The following is a 27,379-nucleotide window of genomic DNA, read 5'->3' as shown; positions in this document are numbered from 1 at the left end:
TAGTTTCAAATGGAGCCCTTCACAAATGAGTTGGATTGAAGTGGATTGGAAGGATTGGAAGTTGGATTGAAGTGGATTGGAAGTATATGTACGTAGTCTAGTATTGAAAAAAAAAAAAAAATGAGGAAAGAGACTTGGAGAATAGTAACCTCTCACCACAAACCAATCTTGAAGCGAGTGTAAAATCCAACCATGTGAATAGCAAAAGCTAGCTATTTGACAGTGTTCAGACAGAGAATCTCCTTGGGACTATGAATTTTGATATTAATAATTTTAGTGTTTCATTAATTCTGATCTAAATGGGTGATGTTTGTTGGCGCTAAATTAGATCATTTATAGAGGCAGTAGAACAAGATGTTACTTCTAGTGGTCCTATTTTGAAAACCATTCCCGTCGTTGATTTCGAGGAGTTTGCAGTTTGGAATGAAACAATAATGAGTCTATGTGGTTGGTCATCTTTTTATTTTTTTTATCAAAGGAAAAAATAATAAATGAAAAGGAATTGTATGAAATAAATGCAAGCGGTTTGATATGAGTTTAGGTGCCTTTGTAGGTAAATTCAAGTGGAATCACTCTGGTTTATAAAAGGGTTATTGGTTTTATACCAAACCAAAAAGAAAAAATTAAAAATAAAAAGGAGAAAAGGGGTTATTGGCTTAGAGCTATATATGGGTTTGTATTAGTAAGTGGCTTTTATTTGTATGTGACATCTATGAAACTAGTTCAACATTAATAAATGGAAGAAAGTGTTTTTTTTTTCCCCCCTTTCTTTTGGTATTGAGAAAGGTTCTTGAATGATTTTGAATTCGATTTTATTATTATATTTCGGGTTATAACAATTAATAAAAAGGAGAAAAGGGGTTTGATATTACTTCTAGTGTTATTTTTTGCTTTTGTTTTGGGCAAGGATTTTTTTTTTTAATGGTTCCTTTTTTTCATTTTATCATAATAATAATAATATATAAAAATAAAAAAATAAAAATCAACCTTGGAAGACGTTGGTTGTTTGGTAAGAAAAGAAAAAGTTGCGTCCATAGCCAATACTACTGTAATAACCTGTTTTTAATGTGTTTTGTTTTTTCAAAGGCATTAACCCATTAATTGAAAAAAAAAAAAAAAAAGAATAAAAGTAAAAATGCATATAATGGGAAGGCGTAGCTCGCTCTTTTTGATCAAAAGGAATGAAGGGTTGACGCAAGGCACAAAACTTTGTTTTTGTTTTTGTGTTTTTTAAAATTGTTTTTTGTTTTTTTTATTTTTTATTTTTTATTTTTTATTTTTTATTTTGGGGTTTCTTCTCTCTCCTCGAAGCCCCAACAGTGATAAGCGACGCGGAAATACATCAGCTGAAAAAGAGAATTAAACCCTCCTTGGCTGATACGCAAAAAGCTTTATTTTTTATTTTTTTAATAACGACGACGTTTTTCTCTGGTTCGGCCATGGCTGAGTCTTCCAAAGAAGAACTTGTTCAGCTCATCAAGCGTTTCGGGGCGTATCTCACTGTCAAGATGTCCAACCTCTTCTCGATCTCCTTCCAGAGCCTGGTTCGAAAAACTCCCTTTTTCCAATTTTCTTTTTTTATTTTTATTTTTTGCTTATTTATTCTTGTATTTCTTTCATGGATCTGATGGGTCTTTCGGGCTGATAGTCGTTAACTTCTAGCTAGTTACGCGAAATGATTTAATGGGTTTGTGATTTTATGTTCCAATTTTGTTTTACCTTTTGATCTACGACGAATTTGGAAGCTGTTTTTGAATTCGAATTGATTCGGGTGAATCTTTTAAAAAATTTGATGCATATGGATGGCACAATTAGCAATTATAGCTATTTGGGTATAGTAGTTTGATCGTTTGGCATTATGTAATTTTTATTCTTATTTTATTTTATTTATTTTTCCTGGTGCAAAATACTGCTTTTTCACCTGTGTTATACTTTGGGAGAAAGTAGGGTTCTTCATTATTTGAAACAACTCTCATGCGAGAAAAGGAAAGACCCACAAATTCATGTTGAAATAAAAAGGCAGTTCCATTGAGAACAGTTAAGATTGTTTAGCTTCCCTATCACTATACCATGGGCTCCTGGTATTCAGATAGGTGAACCTTAGGCCTACAATTATAATCTTATAGAAAAACAACAATTTGATGTTACTCTATCCCATTCTATGCTTGATCATTGTCATATTTTTAAACACCCTCCACCCACTACTATTTATCCCCCAACCCAAAAGTATGTGACACTTTGGTGTGGCTCACTACTTAAATATGGCATCAGAATTCACGGTCTCTTGGGGCTGTTGCGGGGCTTGCGGTTGCTATAATCTTCACCTGGAGACTTTTGAGATCGCCAGGTGAACCTCAAAGAAGGCAACCCAAAAGGCAGGCTCCTACAAGCGGTAGTTCTGCCATCACTTCACATTCAAATGCAGCGTTAGTGCCTCCTGGAGTATCCTCATCTTCAGAGGATACCAGAGCACAAAATGTCGTTGACCAGTTCTTTCAGCCAGTAAAGGTTTGTGTTGAGTAATTTGTCCACTAATTTAGTTGCATGTTGTTATTATGTATCAACTTGCTTTGTTCTAAAAAAATATTTTGCTTGTGCTTACAATTTCCAGCCAACTTTGGGGCAAATAGTCAGGCAGAAATTGAGTGAAGGAAGAAAGGTAGCTATCATATACTCTCTCTCTCTCTCTCTCTCTCTCTCTGTGATAGAAACAAGCGTTTAGTTAAAAACAGCATAAGGCATATATCCTCTTCTGTTTTAGCAAGCCAAACATGGTATTTAATTTTACCTATTGTGTCTTGGTTATTGATAAGAAGTTGGGAAGCACTTTGTCATGCATGTTCCGAGCTTATTTAGTCCTATGCTATCATCATAATCTAGAAGTTCATTGGATCAAGTTCAACTTATGTAACTTTTAGGTCATCGGAAACTTGTTTTTTTCATTCCTCAAACTAGTGATTCTCAACTTTCAATTGCATGTTGCGAAAGGTATGCTTGTATTTTGTAGCTACATAGATTCTGGGCTTGACTTCCACATCTTGTTGTGCTCCATGTTTAAATTAAACGTGCATTAAAAGAAAACGTATCAACTTCTGAAAAATGCTGGTCTTTGTAGCTTATGAATAAAAAATAATACAAGATTGAAAGATCCTTATTTCATTCTTGATATTTTTTTTTACCATGTAGGTAACATGTCGGTTGCTTGGAGTAATCTTGGAGGAAAGCAGTCCAGAGGAACTTCAGGTGATGAGTTTCCCTTTTGTTAAAACTCATGCTTGAAACTGTAATCTAGGAAAGACTGATGCGGTTTTACTTTCTTCCTGACAGAAACAAGCGACAGTAAGGTCCTCAGTGCTGGAAGTACTCTTGGAGATCACAAAGTTTTGTGACCTGTATCTCATGGAAAGAATTCTGGATGATGAAAGCGAAGTGCGTATAATCTTGTTGCATCAATTATTTTTGTTGTTGTCATGTCTGATGAGATTAGGGAGCCTTCTTCTTCTCTGTAAAATATTGTATCTTTTATTATTTATCCTCATTCTTGATTGCAACGTGATAGCAGTCATGTTTATTTATTATCAATTCCTGACCTGCATTTTTGCTTGTGTATTCACTTCATTTGGAATATTGGTGTGCACGTGATGGTATGTATCTGTATAATGTAATACATCTAGTTCTTATGTATCTGTGTGGTGTAATTCTAGTAGTTCTTAAACAGCCTTGCATATATTCATGTCAGGTTAGTTGTCCCCCCACCAATTTACTAACAAAATAAGTGCCATTTGTTCTAAAGTGGCTCGATATAACTTTCTTTTATTGGGGTGCCATGCGTGTTCCAGTTCTTATATCAACTTTGCTAATTCTTGGTTTCTCTCCATTATTAATGGAATGGACTATTTTCTGCAGACAAAGGTTCTTCTGGCTTTGGAAGATGCTGGGGTTTTCACATCTGGTGGCTTGGTCAAAGACAAGGTAGGATCAGCAGTTTAGGATCAGTACTCAGGGCCATGATCCTCTTTGATTGTCATGGTTTATGATGAGCACATACAGTAATTGTAGGTTTTTATATAGCTTTATAGATTTTTCACCTGTTTCTCTTACCTGAAACCACTGGGATCTTCTACCTGCTACTCAATTGTGTAAAGCTGTGAGCAGCACTCTCAGTTTAAAATCACTTTCTGAATTGACTAGCTTGTGGGAGATTATGTTGCAGCACTCAGTTTGATCTAAATTGCCTTCCACCATTATAATCGTCTTTCTAGTTTAATGAATGTTTACCACTTGTAATGCATTTGCAGGTTCTCTTTTCCAGCACAGAAAATGGGCGGATATCTTTTGTTCGGCAATTGGAACCAGATTGGCATATTGACACAAATCCAGAGATAGTTTCTCAATTAGCTGTATAGTCCCATTACTTGTTGCCATCTTTATAGATTTGTTCTTTAATTTCACTCCCAGACTTGTTCTCTGTTCTTGCTCATTATTATGCCTGCCATCTGAAACTTGCTTTTGTTTGTGACAGAGGTTTATCAAGTATCAACTTCATATCTCTCCTACCAGAACTGAACGGTCTGCTGCTAATGTTTTCAGCTCACCATCCTTGGAACAGTTCTTCGGATCAGTTTAATGTTTAAACAAATGAAATGTGCAAATATATTTTTTTGAAACTTTATTTATGTTGTTCTTTTATTCCTCATTTGGGGGTTGCGTTAATCATACGTTATGTACCAGCTACAGCTCAGTGTCGTTGTGCATACTTGGCTGCTGTTGCTGGTATTGGATTGAAAAGTTGCTTGCCTCTGTCCCTGTTTCAAGGGAGAAGATCTCATTGTCTCAAATTTGTGTACTAGATTAGGTCACATCCAAACTCGGTGAACTTGAAATTTTACTTCAACTATTGCTGTTGTAACTTATCTTAGTGAAAGGATATGCCATATTGTAGCCCATAATTTGGTGTTCAATGCTATATATTTTTGGTAAATTTCATTATAGAAAAATAAGGTATATTATCAGCTAGAACTTGAAAGTAGTAGAATGAATTTAAGTAAATGTGAGAAAAACATTTTAACCTAATTAAACAAAGATGGTGATATCTTCAATTTTGTCTTTTTAAAATGTTTATTTATGAATGATAAATAACAACTGTTAACAATCAGGATTTATTGGGGTTGGAAAAATCTAATTAAGGAATATTGCTATTGGGTTGTGTTCTTTAATCTTAAAAGTAATAATTAACAAGTTATAGAGTCATAGATTTCTTTTTTATCAATTTTTTTCTTTTCTTTCGATAACTTTGATGGAATCTGTTTTATGATTTAATCAAACCTAAGAAGAATAAATAATGTGACAGTAATATCTGTTAAAAATAAATGGTATTTATTCACGCCAAAAAAAAAAAAAAAAAAAAGAAGCTCTCTACGCTAAAGAAAAGCCAAAGAGCAACATAACATATGAATCACTTGTATTATTTGTTTATTTATAAGAATAAATATTGTATAATTCTAATTTTGATTACTAGAGGGACGTATAGAATGGAAAAAGTGACAAACCTGCCAGGGAAATAGCAAAATCTCTTTGTAATTTTTATTTTTTATTTTTATTTTTTTTCCACCCCAAGCCATATAACAAAGGGAGTAGAATTGGCCCTACCGCCTGATGGATACTTTGGCGGCGGTGGCGAAAGTTTTATTAGGTGAGAGTTGAGTTGAGACTGACTCTGAGTTGGTCAGTGAAGGAAGCTCAAAGTTTAAACCTTTAATGGAGAACATTTGCCCAATCGGCCAACGGTTTGCCTCCGAAATCTCTGCTCTTCTTACTCCACCTTCACCTCTCCAAGTACAGGTACTCTCTCCCTCTCAAATATTTGCACTATTTTCTGTTTGTTTTCAAATCCAATGGCTTTAACGCTTCTTCTCTCAATTCTTCCAAACACAATATGGATATTCAGGAGTACTTCGACCAGCTTTTGTCGACAAGGAAATGCAGGGACATTAAAGTGAACCCAAATGGAGACTTTGGGAAGGGTAATTAATCTTTTTCAGTTTCTCTAGTGTTGGCAATTTCTGGGTTTTGCCATCTTTGGTGGTTCTCAGTTCTCAATCCTAGGTCTCATTATCTTTAGGTGTGTATGCTGAGTCGGACTTCACAGAAGGGCAACTTGTTTTGAAGGATCAAATGCTCGTGGGTGCTCAACATTCCTCAAATAAGGTCCCTTTACTTTTGAATTTACAGTTTTTTCAGCTTTCCCTTTGCTGTTCTTGAATTTTAGTTTGATATTTTTATTCAGTTTGTTTGTTTTGTATAATGTTTGCAGATTGACTGCTTGGTGTGTGGCTTCTGCTTTCGTTTTATTGGCTCGATTGAGCTCCAAATTGGGAGGAAACTGTATTTGCAAGAGCTGGGAGTTCCAAAGGGTTGCTGTGGAAGCGACTCTTCTGATGGAGAAGATGATTCTTGCATTGAGAATGGTGATAGCTCCATGGCATGTGGTTCCAGCACTACCAAAGATAAAGTTTCTCTGCCCAAAGGGCTTGTGGAGTCACTCATGAATGGTGAATTGGTGCTGCCTTATTCCGACAAGTTCTCGTTGCCTCCAGCTGTTCCTTGTCCCGGGGGATGTGGAGAAGCTTATTATTGCAGGTAAGGGGCATGATGTAACCACCCTTGTTTGTATAATCTTTCTTGTCGGATCCTATTTTGCTCGTCCAATATACCTTAGTTATGGAGCACATTCACTTTCATAGTACCCACAGGAAGTGTTTAACCTGAAAGCTTATAGGGAGTCAACTGATGGATATTTCTAATTTTCATTATGTAAAATTGTCTCCTTTAGTTTCATATCTTATACATTTTTCACAGAAATTTATTTCGGTCGTTCATTTTTCTGTGTATTCCTTGTAGATATTAGTAATAAAGTGAATATTTTGTAGCAAATTATGTGCAGAGGCTGATTGGGAAACTTCTCATTCCTTGCTTTGCACTGGGGAAAGGTCGGAAGCAATATCTAGAGAGGCACTTTTAGAATTTGTACAGCATGCGAATGGTAAGATGCGTTTTGCATTGACTACATTTTTTTAGCTTATGCTTTCCTTTTGATTCTCTACAGTGCTTTTTTATCTGATTACTCTTTCTCTCTCTATGTTTTAAATGGCCAGAAACAAATGATATATTCCTCCTTGCTGCGAAGGTATGTCTTATTGTGAGAAATATGTTAATTTTCTTATATGGCTTCTTCTTGGTTTGAATGTTCTAATCAAGTGTAAAATATACTTATATATGCAGCAATGCAATCTGAGCTTATCTGTTTATGGTTTTGCCATGGCTCAAGAACGGGAAATATTTGTCCATTGAAATAATGAAGAAATTACAATTTGTTCTATATTCTGTAAAATGATATAACAAATTACAATTTCACACATTATATTCTGTAAATGTGTAACTTTCTATATTATGTACTATGCTTTCAGGCAATTTCTTTTACCATATTAAGGTACAGGAAGCTAAAAGCTACTTATCTTGAAAAACAAGGTAAAACTCCAAATGCTTCGAGCCCTACAGATCTATCTTTACTCTTTGAGGCATGGAAACCAATATCAATGGGACACAAGAGAAGGTAGTTATCTACTAGTATCTCCTTTTTGTGTTATATCTAAAAACCAAATCTTAACTACATCTTATGGGGGGAAAAGAGGAAGCTTGTATGTATGACTATAGAGTATATAGCATATTTGATGACATAGTAATGTGCAGAGTTCATATTAGAAATATTTATTCATTATTGGAGGATAACTTATGCTCAACTTTACTGAGTTTTGATGAAATTTTTTGCTTTACGACCCATTTCAAATGTAAAATTCAACTTTGAATGGTGTCATTTGTGTGATAAAAATGCATCTATAATGCATACAAAGAAATTTAAAATTTTCTATTTACCTTTCTCTTTCAACTATTTATATTTGAAACCTATTATTTAAATATTTATTATTTTATTTATCAACATAGCAAAATCTAAGAGTATTCCAATAATAAATAATTGTTTGAACTTTATTCTTTTTTCTGTTTGTAAACAGTTAATTAATAATTTTCTTTTATTCTTTTGATTGCATACACGAGTTTTTTGGCCCTTTTCTGACTTATGGTTGTTCTTAGGTGGTGGGATTGCGTTGCATTGCCTGTTGATGTTGAATCTTCTGATGAAGCTCCATTTAGGATGCAAATAAGAAGCCTGGCATTCACGGTAAGAATTAAATATAAAGCTAGTTGAGCGGTATTCTTGACCTGTCCATCTCACAAAAATATGTTCACACGTGCCCTTCAAAAGGAAGATTTATTGACAACAAAGCTTCAACTACATTACAAAGTTTGTGATTAGATTCATTTTTTCTTTTTCAAAATGTAATTGCATTTTTTTGTTCTCTCCTTTATAGTTTGAATCCCCATTCCTGCTGTGTGGTTGTTGTGACCAAATTTTAATGATGCATACTCCCTGCTATTATAAAAGCTAACAATGCTTTGATTCTTTTCAGTCACTTCAGCTCTTAAAGGCAGCCATCTTTGACATGGAATGTGAACCGCGTATCCTTTCACTTGGGCAATCAAAATCCTTTTTCTTGATTTAATAATAATTCTTAATATCCTTGCAGTTTATTGATTTGAGGTCCTTGACTCTACCAAGTATTCTCCCTTGATATTTATGGGCATTTAATTGGCATGTTTGAGTTGAATAATCTGTAAGTCACACTTCATCAAGACCCCTCAATTTTCAATAATTATGTGTAAAAAACCCTTCCTTTTTCTGATAAAAGAAGAATAAAGTTGTTCCTTTTCTCTGTTAAGCCTATTCAATATGTGAAGTATGCATGAGTCCAAAATTATGCTTGCGGTGTTGAGCTGTCAAAGAAGTTAATATGGATTGTCGTACTGCATATAACATGCTTAAGATATGGAAATTATATGATATTTTATACTTGCAGTGATTTGGTTGTAGCATCTCCAGTAGAGGATTACTTTTTACACATTGATGAGCTTCCATACCCTCAAAAGGTTAGAAAGCATACACTTGAGGTTAAACATTCTATTGAAGATTGAAATTTCTAATTCCATATCATTATTAGCAGAAAGAAGCTGAGGACATTACACAACCATTATTAGATGCTCTTGGTGATGACTATGCAGTTTGTTGCCAGGGTACCCATTTTTTTTTTATTTCTTTATTTTTTCAATTAGTTGTTTTGTATTACCGCATGTAATACATTGCTCTTCTGTCCTAATTCTATAAAAGAAATTCAGATGTTAAATTTACAGAAAATCGTGTTGCTTTTAATTTTTATTTTATTTTATTTATGGTACTTGAACAAACTTCCATATTAATTTCACAACTTTCTTATTCTTTTCTTAGTTAATCTTTTTGTGGAGCTGACATCCTGTTCCTCGTATATCTGAAACTGCTACTTGTAAATTCTTTATGAAACTTGCAAATATCATATAGTATTTATTTCAACTCTCTCGTTTTGGCCAGAAAATAGAAATTTATAATTTTTTTAATATTGTTTTAGGTACCGCATTCTATCCTTTGCAGAGTTGTATGAATCATTCTTGCTGTCCAAATGCAAAAGCATTCAAAAGAGAGGAGGTATGTAAATGTTAAGTTGCTTTTAGGATTTTGGTGATGACTGAAAACATAGTGAACACAGCATATTATTGCATCTATTCATATCCGAACCGCATAAGAAATTTGAGCAAAAAACATGATTATAGCACGAGGGAATTCTGAATGTTTTGATGTGTGAGGTAGTGGTATGTTAGATCCTAAGTTTTAAGTGTTGGAATGTGCATCACCCGCCCCCCTTTTCCTGATGCAGGACAGAGATGGCCAAGCAACAATAATTGCACTAAAACCAATGTGCAAGGGAGAAGAGGTAGTCTGTTCGTCTTAAGATTAAAACCCTTCATGTGGGTTCTTGGAATGAGGTTTGGTTCCCCATTTCATTGAACCTTTGAACCATAATATTTACTACTTAAAAACACCGCATTTTTCAGGTTACCATTTCGTATGTAGACGAGGAACTTCCATTTGAGGAGAGACAGGCATTACTTGAAGATTATGGTTTTAAATGCAGGTGCCCCAAATGTATGGAAGAAGAGCCATAATTTAGCAAAATATCCTATGGAGAAACAATACTTGAAATCTCTCATAACGACACGAAAGAAACAGCATGGCTTTTGAAAGACAAACGCTTGGTTGCTGTTTGGATGTTTGATTTTTTACGAGTGAAGATGGCATTTTCCAGTTTAAAATATTGAAAGAAGGAATATAGAGAGAGATATCGAAAATAGTTAATTATTATAGAAAACATAAAACATTAACTCCGTCAGATATGCCAAGTTTGGATAAATGATAGCACTGTATGTATGCTTTGACAGGAAATTAAACGTCCATTCCTGGCCAGTCATTTATTTAGCAGCTTCATCTAAGAGCTGCCTTTACACACAATGATTGTGAACATCTTTGTTGCAAACGGTATCGCAGTGTTCTCAGGAGAAATGGTCTTGTAATACACTAGGCCACTCATAACAGCCTCGGTTAATGGTTTTATAAATAATAACCTTCTAAATTTAGAAACACGGTCTGATGAGGGTGTTATTTTGTCCCTAAAGAAAATATTTCCCATTGCCTAAATTGTTCCCTTTGTCCAAATTCAGAAAAATTCTCTCGGGAGCATATGACATGACTAACTACAAGAAAAATTCTAAGCCAATTCATAAAAGAAGAAGAATAATAATAATAATAAAGAAAAAGCTATTATTGGTTCCTCTTTTCCTTTTAACAAAAAATGTTTGTCCATTATAATGAAAAGATAATAAATCATAAAATTTCTATCGCTTAACAGATTGATTCCCAGATGCCTAAGAAGAATAATTTGTTTCATTGATATTATGCTGGTACGACAATGGTGCATGTTTAAACGGAGTGCCAGGATACAAGAGCACCAATATACCTAATAGTCTAGATTTAAGTTCCCGAAAAAGTATTCTTTTTGGCAGCTGTAAAGTAGATCCACAACCGTTTGAAAAAATAAAATAAAACAAATATAAAAAAGAAGACGAGGAAGAAGACAAGGTCGATAAGAAGACCATATTTGAGATAATTCATCAACCAGACCCATCGAGACCTTTCCAATGCTCCCCAAATTTATGCTCTCATGAAAACCCCAATTCTTAATCATGCCAAAAAAACCATATCACAAATATAAAATGCACACATCCAGGAGGGAGCTATTAAGTTTTTGTACATTTTTTGTCAACCAACATCTAGGTTTCACTATCTCAAATCAAATTAAGAAAACGCTCTAGCAAAACATTTACGAAATTTAGTAATAAAAAAACTACTATTTCACATATTAAATAATATCCACCTGCACCATCTCCTCCTCAATCCCATCCACGTCAATATTCTCATCGTTGCCCTTATACTGCAAAGCCAAATCAAACTGTATTAAGATACCAAATATATGTTCGGAAAGATTCTACTATATGCTACAGCTTGCATTTCATATTATAGCAGAAAATTAATTCTAAAGCAGTTTTACTGTATTTTAATATTATAGCCACATAATATAACAAGAATCAGTAATCTCATGCACTATAATCAAGATGGTGAAAGAATAATGCTTAACAAAACATGAATGCCCTTTGTTTTATTCTCTTTTTTGCTGCAGATTGGTCATTTATGCCTCATGCTTTGGAGTCTTATGATGTTTTGACAATCAAAAAATTTATGCTTCTTATCAGAAAAAATAAACAAGTAAATGTACTAACCATTGAATAATTATTTTTGAGGACGGGAAGAGGTGGGGGAAGTGGAAATGGCAAGCCCATGATCTCGTATGTAGCTCCCTTCTCAGCTCTTGTTGAAGCAGTCTCAGCCCTAATATTATCCTCCAGTTCAATGTCAACTTCTTCATCAACCGCATGAGCAGCCATGCTGGTTGATGGTAATACAAGCCCTGTCTCTGATCTCTTCAACTGCAAATTTGATTGTACAATGGATTAAAGTCCTATGATTGAAAAAAGAAAAAGAAAAAAAAAAGTGCAATTATCTGCAGTTTCATGAATGCCTAACTGCTAACCAAAACATCAACAGGTTGATCTCTATACTAGGGAGAAAAGGACCACAGTTGGTCTAGTGTTCAAACAATTAAAAGTTGATTTCAGAACATTATTTAGCACAAAATATGCTCAATCAAGCAAATGAACATGTCCATGATATCATCATTTACAAAGCTCCAACTTGCTAAAAGAACTTATTGCAGTTGGTACTTGTGCAACATAAGGAGAAAAAATTGCTTGCACATGCTTCCATTAAGCTTTTGATTTCATAAAAAAATTATGCTAATTCTCAAATATTAAATAGCAACCAAACCAAATTGCAGTAGAAAAGTTTAACAAATGCACCTTCTCAGCAGAGAGGATGCTCAGAGTCTTTCGCCTCTCATGCCTGCCTTCAATAGATACAGATGGCCTTGACCAGCCACTTCTTCCATCCACTGCCTGAGTCTCCTTCTCATCATTAGATTGAGAAGGTATACTCCACCGAGAAGGCTTCTTCAATTTCACTGGTGCAGCTATATTACCGCTTTTTGTCAAATCTGCTTTTACCACTGAAATTTGTAAGCATCCACAACAAAAAAATAAAATAAAATAAATAAGAGAACAGGGGAAATCTCAAGCCATTACGCTTAGAAAATCAATTTAAAAATGATAGATTTCCATACCTCAAAGTCTTGGAAACTATGAACTCCCGTTAGCAGACAGAAAATTAAAAGAACATATGGTTGTAAATTTAGATGAACTGTCACCTTGTTTTGATTCTTTGGCAGAACCACAACTAAAATCTAGCCTTTTGTTGGTTGGAGGAGCATCATCCTGCTGGTCATTACGTGGACTGACAGGAAAACCAGTTGTTTCTTCATCACTGACAATGTTGATGCATGAATCCTCTTCATTGGCACCAATTTTATTTATATCTGAGCCAAGCTCATCTCCCAACTTACCAAGTCGGAGCTGTGACCTATGAGTTTCAATAAAATCAATTGATCACAACAATTACAAAGTCCAAAAAAGAAGATGCCATCACGTCAAAGTATAAGGCAGAAAAAAACTTGATTGCAATCAATGCATGTAAAAGCAAAACGAGAATTAAACTTAACAAAATCTTGCCTCTTTAGTTGATCTTGTATCCGTGAACAGCGATTATGTGCTTTGACAAACTTATTTATTTTTGACAAGATCCTGTATATTTTAATAGCCAACAGAAAAAATAAAAAGAGAGCAGTCATTTGTCAGCGAGAAATACAACAATAAAACAGCCAACCCAGTGACCGAGGAAAAGAACACAATTTTCCTGTTACAAATAGATATTACCTTTTACTTTCCTCTTTCTCTTTGTATAATTGATCCTCAAGCTCCTGAATTTTAGAAGTAAGACTATCAACTTCTTGAACCTTTTCTTCCAGGTAGACCTGTGAAACAATGGCAAGTAACAGCAAGACGAAAATGTCAAAAGGCATCACAATCACTGTTTATAAAAAGAGATCTACAAACACCACACGTGTTAAACCACTACGAAACTGCAGCTTGAGATAGATAGAACTGACCTCTAGTTGAGATCTGTGGTGATCAAGCTTGTTGATATCTAACCGCACTTTCTTTAACTGCAACCAGTTACCAAGCAAATAAACTTTAAATGAAAAAATAAAAAGAAACGTTTAGAAAAACACTAGGCTACAGTTTCAAAGGCAGTCAGTCGCAAATATATATATATATATATATTTTTTGACCAAAATTTTTAAACCTGCTCCACAAGTGCACCTCGGGGCTCAGTTTCAGTTGTAATTTTTCCTTCTTTAGCCTGATCTTCAGTCCCATTTGTGATCCTCAAACTTCCAGAAATATCACTTTGGCCATCTAAAAGCTGTTTTTTCCTCCGCTTTCTGTCTCTGTATGATGACACAAACTCAGTTATGTGTATTACATTTTTTTGGATAGAAGTTATGTGCATCACATCATTTAAAGGAAATTTATTCAGTATAATATAGGAAATTTTCTTTTGAAATAAAACAAGTGGCCGTGATGTGGATATGAAATTGAAAGGAAAAGAAAAGAAGAAAATATCTCACTTCTCTTTCTCAAGGGACTTCGATGGACTATGCTCTGCAGCTCAATATCCAGCAAGAGAAATATAGCAAACAAACAAGGAAAGAAAGAAGTAGAAGTCATTTCATGAGAAGAACATAAAACCAAATAGACACCATCTAGCCCTGAATGGTATTTTACGACCAATCAACTATTACCACAAGGGAGGAAGTCCCCAAAAAAATGTCAATTTCTGTAACATCATATGATAATTTAACTTGAATTACGCTAGAGGTGGACAAGGAAAGATAAAATAAAGGAAAAGACAAAAACAGTAAAAAATAGAAAGGTGCATTAGGGGGATTTACAGAATTAAAACTTATAAGGATGATTCCTGACCATGAACAGTATTACGGCCTCTTCCATCTCTCTCTGCTGAATACTTTCGCTTTGGAGAATGCCTTCTTTCAAGCTTATCTCTCAAGTCATCAGTTCGATATTCACGCCTTCCTGTCATGAGAAAGAGAAGAATATTTGTTAACACAAAGATAATAAAAAACAATTTATCTTACACAAGAAACAAGGCGAGGGGCAATAAGTAATACTGAGGTTAATCTTACCATTGCTAGGATTAACATGAGAAACATATTAATGAACAGTAATGATGTCTCCTTGCCATTTCCAAAGGGGCCATAGAAACTAGTACCCTCATATAATGAATGAATAGCTATAGTAAACCCAATTTTGAGCTTATACCATGGAGATAATCTTCATATATCAAAGAGGCATTGGATAGAGGAGAATTAGCACTCCCATCTTGATGTTGAGTTGAGAAATAAGAATAAAATGCAATCAGAATGAGTAGAAATATCTCCAAGGTGCCATATCACAATAAAAGCACCATCTGAGCAATGCAATAAAATTTGATTTCATCCACTAAGATGTCCCAATAATTAGCATTCTTTCTCCATCACAGGAATCCCTTGGTGATATCAATCAAGAAGTGACAAACGATGTGAACAAAAGCATGATCCCCATGATAATACAAACGAACTGAACTGGCTAATAACATAATTGAACAATATGCCAAATTGCATATGCTCATGATAAAATAGAAGAAGATATATTCCACAACAACCTAATTCTGATCCATCATATAAATATCGAAGATAGATGTACTATGGTGATAAAGATCGCCACAGAAATACCACAATCTGATATAATACTAATCAACCAGCAAAATCCATCCTGAAGAAACAATACAGCAATCCTGTTAGTTTTGATCAGCATAGGCATAGCACCTCTCTAACAAAGAGATTTTCAGGGCATTTCAAAGCAATATCCCAGTCGGACTGTCACTTCCATTGCTAACTCCACAAATAGATAAACATTCCAGTAGAATTCAAAGGCAAAGATTGCAAGTATATAATATGAATAACTGTGATAAGTATGCCTGCTATCAAAAATATCACACACACACACACATATACACCTGATAAGCACCTGTAAGCTTCGTATATTCTTCATATTACTGAAACACTAAAGAAAAAGGAGGCATGAGGAGCAAAATTTACCATGAAAAGAGCCAGCAAAACGCCGAAGCTCCGCATCTCCATGGGCAAAGGAACAAGTTTGGCGCGTGCATCGGCCTCTCTGATAAAGCACGCATAGCTTCGTCTTGAAGAGTTTCCGCTCAACCATCGCACCAATAAATATTATATATATATATATATATATATATATATATATATATTTAACCTTCGGGAAATGTGAAGAAAGAATTTCAATTTGTTTGTCTAGGACATATAATGTGTAAAAGACAATTCCTGAGAAACAGAAACAAAAAAAAAAAAAAAAGCATAAAAATTCTGAGTTAGAGAAGCAGAAACCCTAATTCTACTGAAATAACAGTCAGTTCCATTGCTGAGAAACTATGGTGGACAGTGAAAATGATTTAACCTGCCAAACAATATATTTTTATATATTTTTTTCTCTACTTTTCTTTTCTTTTGTTGTTTATCAAAGTAAAATTTATGCAGCATTTGATGATGAAAATGGAAATACCTTAAAAAAAAGAAAAAAGAAAAAATAGAAGAAATTGATATTGTGTCGCTGATCAAAATGCTTCAACCGCTGACGCTGAGTGGAAAGAGGAAGAAGAAGGCTTTTGGCTACTGCGAGGATATGAAGCGGAGGTGGGTAAATGGGTCGGTTTCTGGGTCGGAAAATACCGGTTAAAATTACACAAATACCGTTTATGTATACGGGGAAAATTTTCTAGTACTTCCGGCTATGGAGCATTAAAAAATCCTTCCATTCACAAAATGACACGTGTATTTTGGTGGGGGGGCCACGTAAAAACGCCGTTGCAAATGAGTGCTTTGTTTGGGGTTCCAATTCTGCCCCTGCCATTAGGGAGCCCGGAGCCTCAAATCGCTTTCCACAAATACTAAAATCTCAACGTTGTTATTTGGGCACTCTCTAATCGTCACCTCATCATTTTCCAATTACCGCTGGGTCGGTCAATTTACAAAAGGTAAATAAATACAAAAATTAAATTAAAGAAAAATCAAGTACCAAATCTCATTCAATCCTTCAATAGTGGCAAAATGGAAGCAAAGTCACTGATTCTCTAATAGAAAAATAATGGAATAATTAAATGAACCCAAAATCTCCAAACTGATAAAATATTTAGTCTTGGAATTTTTTACTGATCATGAAGTTTGAATTTTTTTTGTAATACATATATATATATATATATATATATATAAAATCAGAGTCACTCACTCTAACAAGGAGAGATAAACTCTTACAAGATGTTGTTGGGTGGTTTTAGATTTATGATTGTTTTTGGTTTAAGAGTGAAAAAATCATTTACAAAAAAAGATCCTTGGATTCGGTCCTCTCTCTCTGAGCTTGGATGAAACTCAGAAGCAGAAACGGAGAACAAAACTACAGAAAAAAAGGTTTTCTTACTTAGATTTAAAAAAAAAAAAAAAAAGTACACATGTCAGTTAATGAATGCCAGGAGTTTTGAGTGTTTGGAGTATTAGAAATTTTTCCGTTTTTACAGAGTTACCGAATTACAAAAAATTGATTAACCATTTACAATTTTTCCTTTTTCTTTATTCCAGAAAAATTGTATTATATTTTTTGGTGAGTGAAGAAAAATTGGATTCCGATTAAAATTGGTTCTCAAGGAAATAATTGCTTTTTACGGTTTCCGTCCTCATAGTCATACGTAGAAAATAATCAAACTAAGTAATTAATTCTATGTGCAAAAAAATAAACGAGTAATAATTAGTTCTTTTTATATGAAAATTGATTGAATTGATGAACAAATCAATTATTCATGTTATGAAAATTAATTGCTTCAAGTACCATTTATATCTGTATATTAGTTAACATTTTATTTAGATTTTAGTTATTTGGAACTTGAAAACTAGCAATTGATCTATAATAAACAAAAAATGAATGTGCTCAGTTTAAAACTTGGTATACGTTTTAGGAATAATTTAAAAAAAAAAAAACGTTTTATATAGTATGTGGTAATAAAATGTAAAATTATTTTTTCAAAATAATTTTGTTGTTGAAAAATCATTTATTTAATATTTAAAAAAATCAAAAAATCATTTAAAATAATTTTTAAAAATCACTATCAAATTAATTTTTAATTTTAATAAAATATTCTAAAATTTCAATATTTTTAAAAAATTCATTTTTGGAAAACAAAAATTTGAATAAAAAATAAAATAAAATAAAATAACATGAGGAAATAAAATCTTTTATATCTTTGGGGTAAGGGCGAAAATAAAATCAGTCAAATAAAATAAAAGAAAATGAAATAATAATTTTTTAATGAAAAAAATTTAAAAATTAAATACGAAAAGAAAGAATTTTTTATTTTTTTATTTTTTGTTTTTTGTAATTCGAAAAGCAAGAAAAATGATTTTGAAGGCAAAAATACGAAAAATATCAAGTTCACCCTCGCTGACGCTCCAATTCTAGGGTAGAGTTTAAGCATCCTCTTCATTCTTCTCAACCGTGCTGATGACCACGTCCGGTAATCGAACCAGAAACTGAAATGTTATGAATCGGTTGACTCGCCTAGTCACCCCATTTCACTCGCCCGAGTCGGCCCGCTTTGTTACCGCCAACTCTCTATCTCTCCGTCGTGTCCCTAACACTTTTACCTCCACACCCTTCAAATCATTCTCGATCCCTCCGAAACTGGTAAATAATTTTACTATTTCCGGCAATCGTTATAAATCCGATAATTTCCGGCCGGTGATGGATTCGTCGTCGCCGGAAACTGACCCACCGACCGGCGAAGATTTCGTTCACATTGAAAACCCTGCCGTCGTCGTGGACAGCTTATCCGATAGTATTGTCCGTGTTGATGTGCCGAGAGAAGACGATGACGATGACAACATCACCGTTAGGAGGCCTCCTGAAGCAGAAGCCTCGGAGCAGAGGAGGGTTCTACCGGATGAGCTTTCGAGGAGCGTGACAGTTCTCTCGTGTGAATCGTCGGCTAATGATGGTGTTTGCGATGTCTATGTAGTCGGAACAGCTCACGTTTCAATGGTAATTTGCTTGAATTCGGTGAATGCTGTTTCAAAATTGAGGAAAATGGATTCAAATTAATCATTGCTTTGTGCGTGCTTGCAGGAATCTTGCAGAGAAGTTGAGGCTGTAATCAGTTATTTAAAACCGGAGGTGCTTTCACTGTTTTGGTTTATTGATATGATTGAAAGTCTTCAACTATTATGAACTTTTAGCATCCACAATGATTGTGCATTTGATCAATATAGGTTGTTTTCTTGGAGCTATGTTCGAGTCGAGTAGCTTTGCTTACTCCTCAGAATTTGAAGGTTCGAGTCTTAATAGTTTCCTTTAATATATATTCTTTTTATTATTATTATTATTATTATTATTTACATCTTTCGGATTGCAGATTCAAATTTTTTTTCCTCTATCTCTTGCCTTAGCGACTTGGTTAATAGAAGGTTGAAGAGGAAAGGGGTGGCTATTAGTGGATCTTTATCGTTTTCTTTTTATAGAAAGTCCAAAGATTTGTTGATGGTTAATGATTACCTGTTTTCAGTGTTCTGTTTTGATATATATATATATATATATATATAATTGGATTCTGTTTTGGTTACAATACACACTCAATTTATAATGATGTGAGTTGAGTCAGTCTGCATTTGGATTGGACAGTAAATGATAGTACTCTTTAATTCGAATAGAATAGTTTAGGTGAGTAGTGTATTTGCATATGCACTTATATTGAGCTTCTTTAGGTACCAACATTTGGAGAAATGGTAGAATTGTGGAAGAAAAAACACAACATCTTTGGAATACTTTACAGTTGGTTTCTTGCCAAGGTATGTTTTTATATTTTAAAACTGTGTTACTATTTTTTTTCGTCCTCTTCATCCAAGTACAATGTGACAAAGTCGAGCATATTGTTTCTGTGTTCAAGTAATTTTATTTTTTTATTTTATTTTATTTTTTTCATTTTATGTTAGGTTGCTAATAAGTTGGAGGTTTTTCCTGGTTCTGAGTTCCGTGTGGCATATGAGGAAGCTGTGAAGTATGGTGGTAAAGTGATACTTGGTGATCGTCCAGTGCAGGTGAGTAACATATTGCCTCCCTATGTTTCCACCACCTCATCTCGCCATTTGCCATGTGACTATTGGAAGAAACAAGTTGTCTGCTTGAATATTTTTGGGGTTGATTGCTTTAATTTTTGAGTATTTTTAATTAGTTTACTTTCAATGGAGCGAATAAAGGGCTTGTCCAATAACCATGAATGGTACAATTACACAGCTTGCATGTATAGCATCTTACTTTGTACATTGTATTCTGCTTATTGCTGGATATTTCCAGTTTGAGAAGCTTACTCTAGACCCAATTTAGGGCTTGCAGCCCTTTATTCGACCATCTTCTTTTGGCATGATTCTTAATTTGCTATTCTTTATTCTTTTCAAAGTCAAGACATGCTCCATTAGAGAAATTAATGGGACTTGCTGAATATCTATAAGTGTCTAGTCAATCTTGATCTCATTGATGATCATTTATGTTATTTTATATTAATTTCAAGTATTGTATGGTAATGCTCCTCCAATTTTTAAATCCTCGAGTATTTTGTCCTGTCTTTCCCTAGGTAAGCCACTTGTGTTTTCATTGATATATATATATATATATATGTGTGTGTGTATATATATATATATATTTTTTTTTTTCTCCATTAAGTATTTTGTGAGTTGTCTTTCCTTATGTAAGCCACCTGTATTTTCATTGGTTTTCTTTTTCCTTTTTTTTATTTTTAAATAATGGACTGAATATGATTCATGTTGGTTGCAACAGATCACCATAGGAAGGACATGGGCAAAAATGCCTCTTTGGCATAAGATTAAGCTGTTGTACTCTTTGTTGTTCCAAGCAGTCTTTTTACCAAGTACTGAGGATCTGAATAAAATGGTAAGCTAACTTCTATTAAAATTTAATCATGAAAAGCTAAGGTACATTATGCCAAATTTTGAAGTGCATACTTATTTGAAGTTTGAAAAGAAATACTATGTTATGTTAATATACAGTTACTTATAGCTGGGTTTTACTTGCTTTTAGCTAAAGGAAATGGATGATGTTGATATGCTGACTCTTGTGATTCAAGAGATGAGTAAGGAGTTCCCCACTCTTATGGAAACTCTTGTACACGAGCGAGATCAGTTAGTATTCTTTTGCTTCCTATAGTCCTTTTTTTTATGTCTTTATTCTTTTAATTGTGAATTCATGACAACTTTAATTCAAGTATGATTATGTCTAGGTGCCCATAGACGGTTATTGTGCTTGAAAAAAGAAAGATTGAAGTTAAGTACTACACACCTATAATTTTGGATCTCATAATTGATTAAGAGTTAGCCTTGTTGGCGCTGAAAGTTTTGCTTTCTTAAATTTCTCTTTACTTCCATGCCCTTCTCCCAATATGAAAATACTCTTTTAAATTTGATTTCAAATCTCTCATGTTCTTTCATGAGTATAGAAAGCATTGGAGCTATAGATTCGATATATGTTCCCCTCGACATTTGGAGGGCTATTGAAATTATTATTTTTTTATTGTTTATTTATTTATTTATTTTGGCTAACCTGATTATGCAGTAACTGGCTGGTTATAGATTGGTGCAAAGTAAATGTTATGGTAGTAACTTGATCTATCAGCAGATCTCTCTTTGCTATTTTTGAGTGCTTCCTTTTTAAAGGTTTTGAGTATTACCAATCTGACTTGTGTATGTGTTCTGCTTGTGCATGCAACTATAGAACTAAGTTATATTTGGGACTACGTGGCATGTTACCATGCAGTTAGACACCAAATAAAAGAATGTTCCCAATTGAGTATCCTAATATAGTGTTCAAATATATTTCTGATGAAGTCCTTTTTGGCTTTTGAGTTTGCTTCAAGTTTGTTTAATGAATCTTCTTTTCTTGTGTTTGCGGAGGTGTTGTGGGTGCCACCCTTTTGTGGTGCCTACAATAGTTTTTAAATTCTAGAATATTTTTTTTTTTTTTTTTTTTTTTTTAAATAAAGAAAGCCATGCTTAGATCTGTTTCTGTTAAGCTAGATTTGTTATCTTTTTTTCTTACTAGCGTATTGCTCTACTTGATGCTAACAAGCCTCCAGTCTTGCCCCTTTCTATCTCTTCTCTTTTTTTAATTAATTGTATAGGTTAATCTTAACTCGGATCTGCCTTAAGAGTAGAAAGTGTATTTGGATGATTTCTTAAGAAGCCCTTTGGATTTTAATAATTTTCCATACGTTACTTGTTTATGATATTGCATGCTTCAGGTACATGTCATCTACATTACTGAGAATTGCTAGCGAACATGGTTCAGTAGTTGCAGTTGTTGGAAAGGGGCACCTACAAGGAATTAGGAAGCATTGGAAGCAGCCTGTTGAGGTTGGTGGTTAGCATATATATATATATATATATATATATATATTTTTTTTTGAATAATATATTTTTGAGACTATCACTATTATTATTACCACTAGTACTCCTATTATTGTTATTAAAGCATCTCCAATGGCATGCCATTTGCGCATGTCACTGCCAAAATATGGCATTTTTCTTTCATTTAGCTTCTGGGGTGGCAAAATTTGCCAAACATTGAACCCCACTTTCATAAAGTATGTGAGCCCCATGTTATTTAATGAATTAATTAACATTTATTTTATGTTTAATTGATAAAATGTAATTCAAAAGTGGATCCTCTTACTGTTTAATAAAATTTAAAATCACTTGCCATCGCTTGCCATCAGAGGCATTTACTAGTGGAGAGCTTATGTTAATGCTAAATTTTGGACGTTTGCTAAATTTTGGGCTTTTGCCATTAAAGATGCTGTTAGTTAATACTATTGTAGTAGTTACCATCACAATTATGCAAAACCAGTCAAGCATTTTTCAGCCATATTTTGATGGGTGGGTGTTGTGTCCTCTATGGTGCAGGTGAAGGATCTTATGGAAATTCCATTAAAGCCAGCTTTCTCAGCTGCAAAAATACTTAAATCCACTGGCATTGTGGTTGCTGGAGCAGCCATAATATCAGGTGTTTATCTCGCAAGCAAAAAGTAAATTTGTGCTGGTCTACAGAAATCCTTGTATACGGCCTGGTGAATAACTTTATTTTTTTCACATATAATTACAACAAACTTTTTTATAGTAAGCAACCACCACCCCCACCTTCTCGTCGGCGATCACCGATCACCACTGTGCCAAGAATGGCAACCACAAAAGTTCTTATTTACTGTCGAAAGAAATTTTACCAAATTGTGCTCGTAATTGTACTCATTTTAGCGGTAGGCTAGGCTGACATTATTTTTCTGTAGTTTAACATAAGAGCTTGTTCTTTGATTTCAAGCAACAACAAAAAACGAAAAAAAATTGTTCTTTGATTACTTCCCCCCACCCTAAGTAACAGTTTATTCAACAAATTGATATTTTACTTTCAAATGTTCATTGTATTAATATTTTCAAAATGTTCAAATCATTCACCGGCCTCAACAAATCAAAATTCTTCTTTGGCATTGGTGCTTTTGGTATGCCTATGGATCATCATAATCCTAAGGGAACACAAGCAAAAAAAATCAGAACCTGTTCCATTACTTCAAATATAAATTTTGCTTTAAAAAAAAAAAAATATCAAATCATTCACTTGCCTAAACAGAAAAAAATTCTTCTTTTCGCATCTTTTTGGTATGGCATTGAATCATCACAGAAAATCAGAACCCGTTGTTCACTGTATTATAATTTACAATGTGCAAATCATTCATTGGCATCACCAATCAAAATCAAAATAGCATTATTTTTTTTTATTTTTGGGTATGGCTTTGGATCATCCTAAAGGAACAGAAAATCAGATCAGAACCGATTACATTTCTTTTGGAATTTAGAATACTAAATTTAGTTGTGGTAGTTTGATACTGAACCGAGTGTGAATGTTCGTGGTGTTTCCAAGATCATATGGCAGGGAAACGACCATTGATCAGGATGGCCACAAAAAAATTATATAGCGTCCGAGCCATTATGCCAAGAGGAACTGGTTTATCCCCCAGAATTGGTAATGGACGCAATTTCATTATCATCTTATGTCTTTGAGCAATTTTACTAGCTTAAATTCTTAAAACAATTACTCTTAAATTTATAATTTATAATTTGGCTAAATGGGAGTTTTAAGAGCTCAGTGGAAGGAGAAGTCGTTTATAAGTTATAAAGGCTCACGGCGAGACCAAATGATCCCGTCCACTGCCCCAAAACACATCCAAGTGCTTCATCTCATCATTGCTTCAACCTCCCATAATTCCAACACAACATTCATAAAAAAAAAAAAAAAAAAAAATTTAAGAAATTTTTTTCACTGCTAAAAAAAAAAAAAGATTTTATTTTTTATTTTTTAGTTTTTGGAGTAATTATAAATAGGGGCTTCAGTGTGTGTAACAATCAGATCATTGACAATTTTATATTATCTCACTGAAATCCGCTAAGATAATTAAATTTATCATCATTAGCACCCAAATTTGTCTCTTTTTCTCTATACCCCTAAACTATTCTACCATACAAAATGACATAAATTAAACTATTTCAACCAAAAAAAAAAAGATTTTAAAAAATTAGGGGCGGTTTGAAAAAAGCCTTTACCTTAGATCTGATTCAAATCCATTGAATGAGAAAATTTCAGATAAAGGAAAAAGATCTATTCCTAAAATACTTCTACAATGTCGGAAAAAAAAAATTTGCAGCAGGATTGAAAACTTAAGTTGTTTAGAAGAATGCTCAGACAGCCAAGGGTTGTTAATCAGCTTCTGGATTTTGAGACCCAGATCAGAAACTCTAGTCCACGAAAATTGTATCATCACCGCACTCTTCTGTACAAATAAACAAAAACCGTAACAAAAAAATAAAACCAAGATACACTTAACGCATGCAAATATAAACCCATACAAGCCCTAGAATTGGGATCTAAAGAACCAGAACAGAAGGTGAAGGAAGAGGACGAAGCTGTTAATGACTGGACGGTGAGGCGAAGGTTCTTATATATATAGGCAGTATTTGCTTGGCAGACAAAAAAGAAAAATTAGGGTTTCTAAACATACGCGCGTTTGGTTAGCGGCGTTGGGCTCATGTTTGTTAGGCGGCTGGGCTTTAATGGGCCTTAAATAAAGGCTTCTTTAGGTTTTATTTTTTTATTTTTGTCTTAGGGTTTTATTTATTTATTTGGATCTTTATACATATATAACATATGATTGGGATTTAGGAAGTATAGTTATCAAAATAATATATATATATATATATATATATGATTAGGAACTATTGGATGTTCTTGTTGTGGTTGTCTTTTTTTATTTTTTAAGTGGTAACTAGGAAGTATTGGATGTGTGTGTTGAAAAAAAAAAAAAAAAAAAAAGCCAGCTCATTCTCTAAGATTTAAATTTATTTAAGTTCTTTTATGTGTAATTTTTGATAGGATATTTTATTACATGCTTTTTTATTTTTTATTTTTGTCATAATATCCTTTTTACAATTACAATAATTTTTCATCTCCATTTTGGTGTTCGGAACCTTAAGCTTGTAGCTGAGCCCAACTCATTTGACTCATGTTTTTTATTTGGTAATCTTCTATTCTATGTTTAAGGGAAAGTTAAATGGTTTATATGATCAATAATTTTAAAGTTACTAAAATATTTATTAATTTATTTATCAAATAATGTGAAGAATTATATATAAATATTTAATTGATTAATATTTTTAGATAAATATTTTGGTATTTATTTAAAATTAAAATATCATTGGTTCATTCAGGATTGTACCACCAACCAAAAAATTATTCGTAAATTTTGCATGGAAAATTAGATTTCATATTTAAAGTCTTATATTTTTTTTTGACACCAAAGATTTTGCTCTTTAGAACTGTGCAAAAAAATCGACCAACCGATGTAACTGACCGATCCAATTCAATCCAATTTGTTCAAATTGTTTTTTTTTTTTGGCACCAGATTGGATCAGTTTTGAAAATTAAAAACTGATTCCAATTTAGTTTGATAGGGTTTCTAAAATTCAATAAAATTGAACCAAACATGACCAATTATCAATATATAATGAAATTATATATATTTAAATTTTATGTTATTATCTACAATTTTATGGGTCAGTTATAATTATAATGTGATATGCAAATCTTTTAATTATTATCAAGCTTTAACTTATATGATTTTTTGTTTTAATACTAATGAATCTTTATGTGCTATTTTTTTTTAAAAAAAATTATCCATCCATTTTAGAAGAAATAAATATTTTATATAATGAAAATGTTCAAAAGCTAAACGTTGTTGTTCAAAATTCAAAATTCAAAAAGCACAAAAGTTTTTAAGAATAGCCCAATTTTTTTTTTAAAGAAAAAAACACTGATCTCAAAAATGATCATTCAAATAATCTAAACTGATTATTAATTGGGTTGATTTAGATTAGATTTTATGTGTAGATTGGTTCGGTTTGGATTGAAAAAAAAAAAAAAAAAAAACTTATTTAAATATTACACTATTTAATGCCATCATATAAAGAATGATCTTATTTGTAGCGTTACAGGCAAGCATTCAATTGTTTACCAAAAAATTATTTATGCGAAAATATATTAGTGATTAAAAAATTCATATAAAATTTTTTGAATGGAAAAATGAAATTCAATATAAAACCGAGACAAAGATTTATACTTTATTATTACATAAAGGTGTGCGTAAAATTAGGACAACAGCAAAAAACCGACCGACTGATGTTTTCCAATGATCGGTAATTGGTTGGTTATCAAAAAGAAGAAGGCGATCGGCCATGGTTTCTTATAAATCAAGATCGTCGATCTTATTTGCAATATATATTTTTATATCTAAAAACCCTACCCTCCTAACTGATTCTGCAAAGTTGAGTGGTGGTTGCATAAATAAAAACGCTTGGATGGATTTGGTAGAGATGATGAGTTCACATTTTCCAAACTTTGGTTGATTACAAAAAGTGGAGCAAAAACCAAATATCTGATTCCCACTTCCATTATTGCAGAGATTTTTGCAATTTATTATTATTATCATGATGAGGAACACCTATCTCTTTCTTCCAAAACCGGAATTGTGAAAGTGGTGGATGGGTTCGGTGGTGTGGTACTCTCTTCTCTCAATCGAACTTGTGAAAGTGATGGATTAAGTGTGGACAGAGAGAGAGAGAGCGAGAGAAGGAGAGAATTACTCGATGAAGAAGATGGTAAGCAATGTGGTTATGGAAGTCGGAATGACCAGAGATAAGGATTTTAGTTTATCATGCCCAAGAGCTAAAACCCAAATCAATTAAGCACCCAACCGACCAATAGTCAGTCACCGGCCTGTTGATTTTCAAAACTTCAAAATGGTTGCCGGCGACAAAATCGACCATCTGATTAACTTTATTTACACCCTCTTAATTGTTACGTACATGCATACATATATATATATATATATACACACACATATTATAATAATAATTCGTGTAAAAATGTTAATATATACACATATTACTCGGATCAAGATCTCCTGTCCTCATCATCCTATCCGTATCCCTGTCTTTCCAATAGAATTAAGACACATTACTCAAAAAATTATTAAGGAGACTCACGTTAGTTTCTATTCTCTTTTTCCGAATTTGTTTTCAAAATCATCTGTTGA

At 33.3% G+C, this 27,379-nt stretch overlaps 4 protein-coding genes and 4 non-coding genes across 13 annotated transcripts; 3 read left to right on the top strand and 5 right to left on the bottom strand.

Moving 5' to 3' along the window:
• Positions 1-1,195: 1,195 nt before the first annotated feature.
• LOC107417057 (peroxisome biogenesis protein 22) lies at positions 1,196-4,949 on the top strand. The gene is made up of 8 exons (XM_016025610.4): positions 1,196-1,544; positions 2,272-2,508; positions 2,612-2,659; positions 3,187-3,243; positions 3,328-3,429; positions 3,907-3,972; positions 4,299-4,400; positions 4,523-4,949. Exons 1-8 carry the CDS (start codon positions 1,440-1,442, stop codon positions 4,625-4,627), a joined length of 822 nt encoding a protein of 273 aa, XP_015881096.3. The 5' UTR covers positions 1,196-1,439; the 3' UTR covers positions 4,628-4,949.
• Positions 4,950-5,539: 590 nt separating this feature from the next.
• LOC107417059 (histone-lysine N-methyltransferase ATXR2) lies at positions 5,540-10,543 on the top strand. Of its 3 annotated transcripts, none has more exons than XR_007240519.2 (15): positions 5,540-5,841; positions 5,948-6,023; positions 6,122-6,207; positions 6,314-6,639; positions 6,930-7,042; positions 7,155-7,186; positions 7,467-7,612; positions 8,149-8,236; positions 8,526-8,574; positions 8,675-8,729; positions 8,973-9,042; positions 9,117-9,186; positions 9,398-9,452; positions 9,555-9,631; positions 9,861-9,919. XR_007240519.2 is itself a non-coding variant. In XM_016025612.4 (15 exons), the coding sequence occupies exons 1-15, from the start codon at positions 5,758-5,760 to the stop codon at positions 10,147-10,149; spliced, it is 1,440 nt and encodes a 479-aa protein (XP_015881098.2). In that variant the 5' UTR covers positions 5,545-5,757; the 3' UTR covers positions 10,150-10,543. The 3 variants fall into 3 exon arrangements, 2 of the variants coding, with proteins under 2 accessions (XP_048328652.2, XP_015881098.2); XM_016025612.4 differs by lacking the exon at positions 9,398-9,452 and adding an exon at positions 10,039-10,543 and having other exon boundaries at positions 5,545-5,841; positions 9,861-9,917; XM_048472695.2 differs by lacking the exons at positions 9,398-9,452; positions 9,555-9,631 and adding an exon at positions 10,039-10,543 and having other exon boundaries at positions 5,541-5,841; positions 9,861-9,917.
• A 636-nt stretch (positions 10,544-11,179) lies between these two features.
• On the bottom strand, positions 11,180-16,350 carry LOC107417048 (zinc finger CCCH domain-containing protein 13). 3 transcript variants are annotated; one of them, XM_016025602.3, is made up of 12 exons: positions 16,198-16,350; positions 15,708-15,959; positions 14,533-14,643; positions 14,178-14,217; positions 13,853-13,997; positions 13,656-13,712; positions 13,423-13,520; positions 13,219-13,290; positions 12,858-13,069; positions 12,454-12,659; positions 11,818-12,024; positions 11,180-11,471 (listed from the first exon to the last, which is right to left on the bottom strand). In XM_016025602.3, exons 2-12 carry the CDS (start codon positions 15,832-15,834, stop codon positions 11,400-11,402), a joined length of 1,347 nt encoding a protein of 448 aa, XP_015881088.3. In that variant the 5' UTR covers positions 15,835-15,959; positions 16,198-16,350; the 3' UTR covers positions 11,180-11,399. The 3 variants fall into 3 exon arrangements, with proteins under 3 accessions (XP_015881088.3, XP_048327914.2, XP_048327913.2); XM_048471957.2 differs by having other exon boundaries at positions 12,454-12,647; positions 16,198-16,349; XM_048471956.2 differs by having other exon boundaries at positions 14,178-14,211; positions 16,198-16,349.
• A 1,717-nt stretch (positions 16,351-18,067) lies between these two features.
• On the top strand, positions 18,068-23,105 carry LOC107417064 (uncharacterized). 2 transcript variants are annotated; one of them, XM_048472010.2, is made up of 9 exons: positions 18,069-18,720; positions 18,805-18,852; positions 18,948-19,007; positions 19,440-19,523; positions 19,668-19,772; positions 20,509-20,622; positions 20,770-20,870; positions 21,986-22,097; positions 22,647-23,105. In XM_048472010.2, exons 1-9 carry the CDS (start codon positions 18,223-18,225, stop codon positions 22,770-22,772), a joined length of 1,248 nt encoding a protein of 415 aa, XP_048327967.2. In that variant the 5' UTR covers positions 18,069-18,222; the 3' UTR covers positions 22,773-23,105. The 2 variants fall into 2 exon arrangements, with proteins under 2 accessions (XP_015881106.2, XP_048327967.2); XM_016025620.4 differs by lacking the exons at positions 21,986-22,097; positions 22,647-23,105 and adding an exon at positions 20,969-21,714 and having other exon boundaries at positions 18,068-18,720.
• A 528-nt stretch (positions 23,106-23,633) lies between these two features.
• LOC112491500 (small nucleolar RNA snoR80) lies at positions 23,634-23,759 on the bottom strand. The gene has a single exon (XR_003055784.2). It is a non-coding gene; the product is annotated as a small nucleolar RNA snoR80 (small nucleolar RNA).
• A 113-nt stretch (positions 23,760-23,872) lies between these two features.
• Positions 23,873-23,985, bottom strand: LOC112491496 (small nucleolar RNA Z152/R70/R12). The gene has a single exon (XR_003055780.2). It is a non-coding gene; the product is annotated as a small nucleolar RNA Z152/R70/R12 (small nucleolar RNA).
• Positions 23,986-24,116: 131 nt separating this feature from the next.
• On the bottom strand, positions 24,117-24,208 carry LOC112491494 (small nucleolar RNA R11/Z151). The gene has a single exon (XR_003055778.1). It is a non-coding gene; the product is annotated as a small nucleolar RNA R11/Z151 (small nucleolar RNA).
• Positions 24,209-24,462: 254 nt separating this feature from the next.
• LOC112491491 (small nucleolar RNA Z157/R69/R10) lies at positions 24,463-24,562 on the bottom strand. The gene has a single exon (XR_003055775.1). It is a non-coding gene; the product is annotated as a small nucleolar RNA Z157/R69/R10 (small nucleolar RNA).
• Positions 24,563-27,379: the final 2,817 nt, after the last annotated feature.

This window comes from Ziziphus jujuba, chromosome 4, assembly GCF_031755915.1.
Source record: "Ziziphus jujuba cultivar Dongzao chromosome 4, ASM3175591v1".
NCBI classification, from domain to species: domain Eukaryota; kingdom Viridiplantae; phylum Streptophyta; class Magnoliopsida; order Rosales; family Rhamnaceae; genus Ziziphus; species Ziziphus jujuba.
Note: the sequence above shows the minus strand (reverse complement) of the source record. Positions and strands in the feature narration are given on the sequence as shown.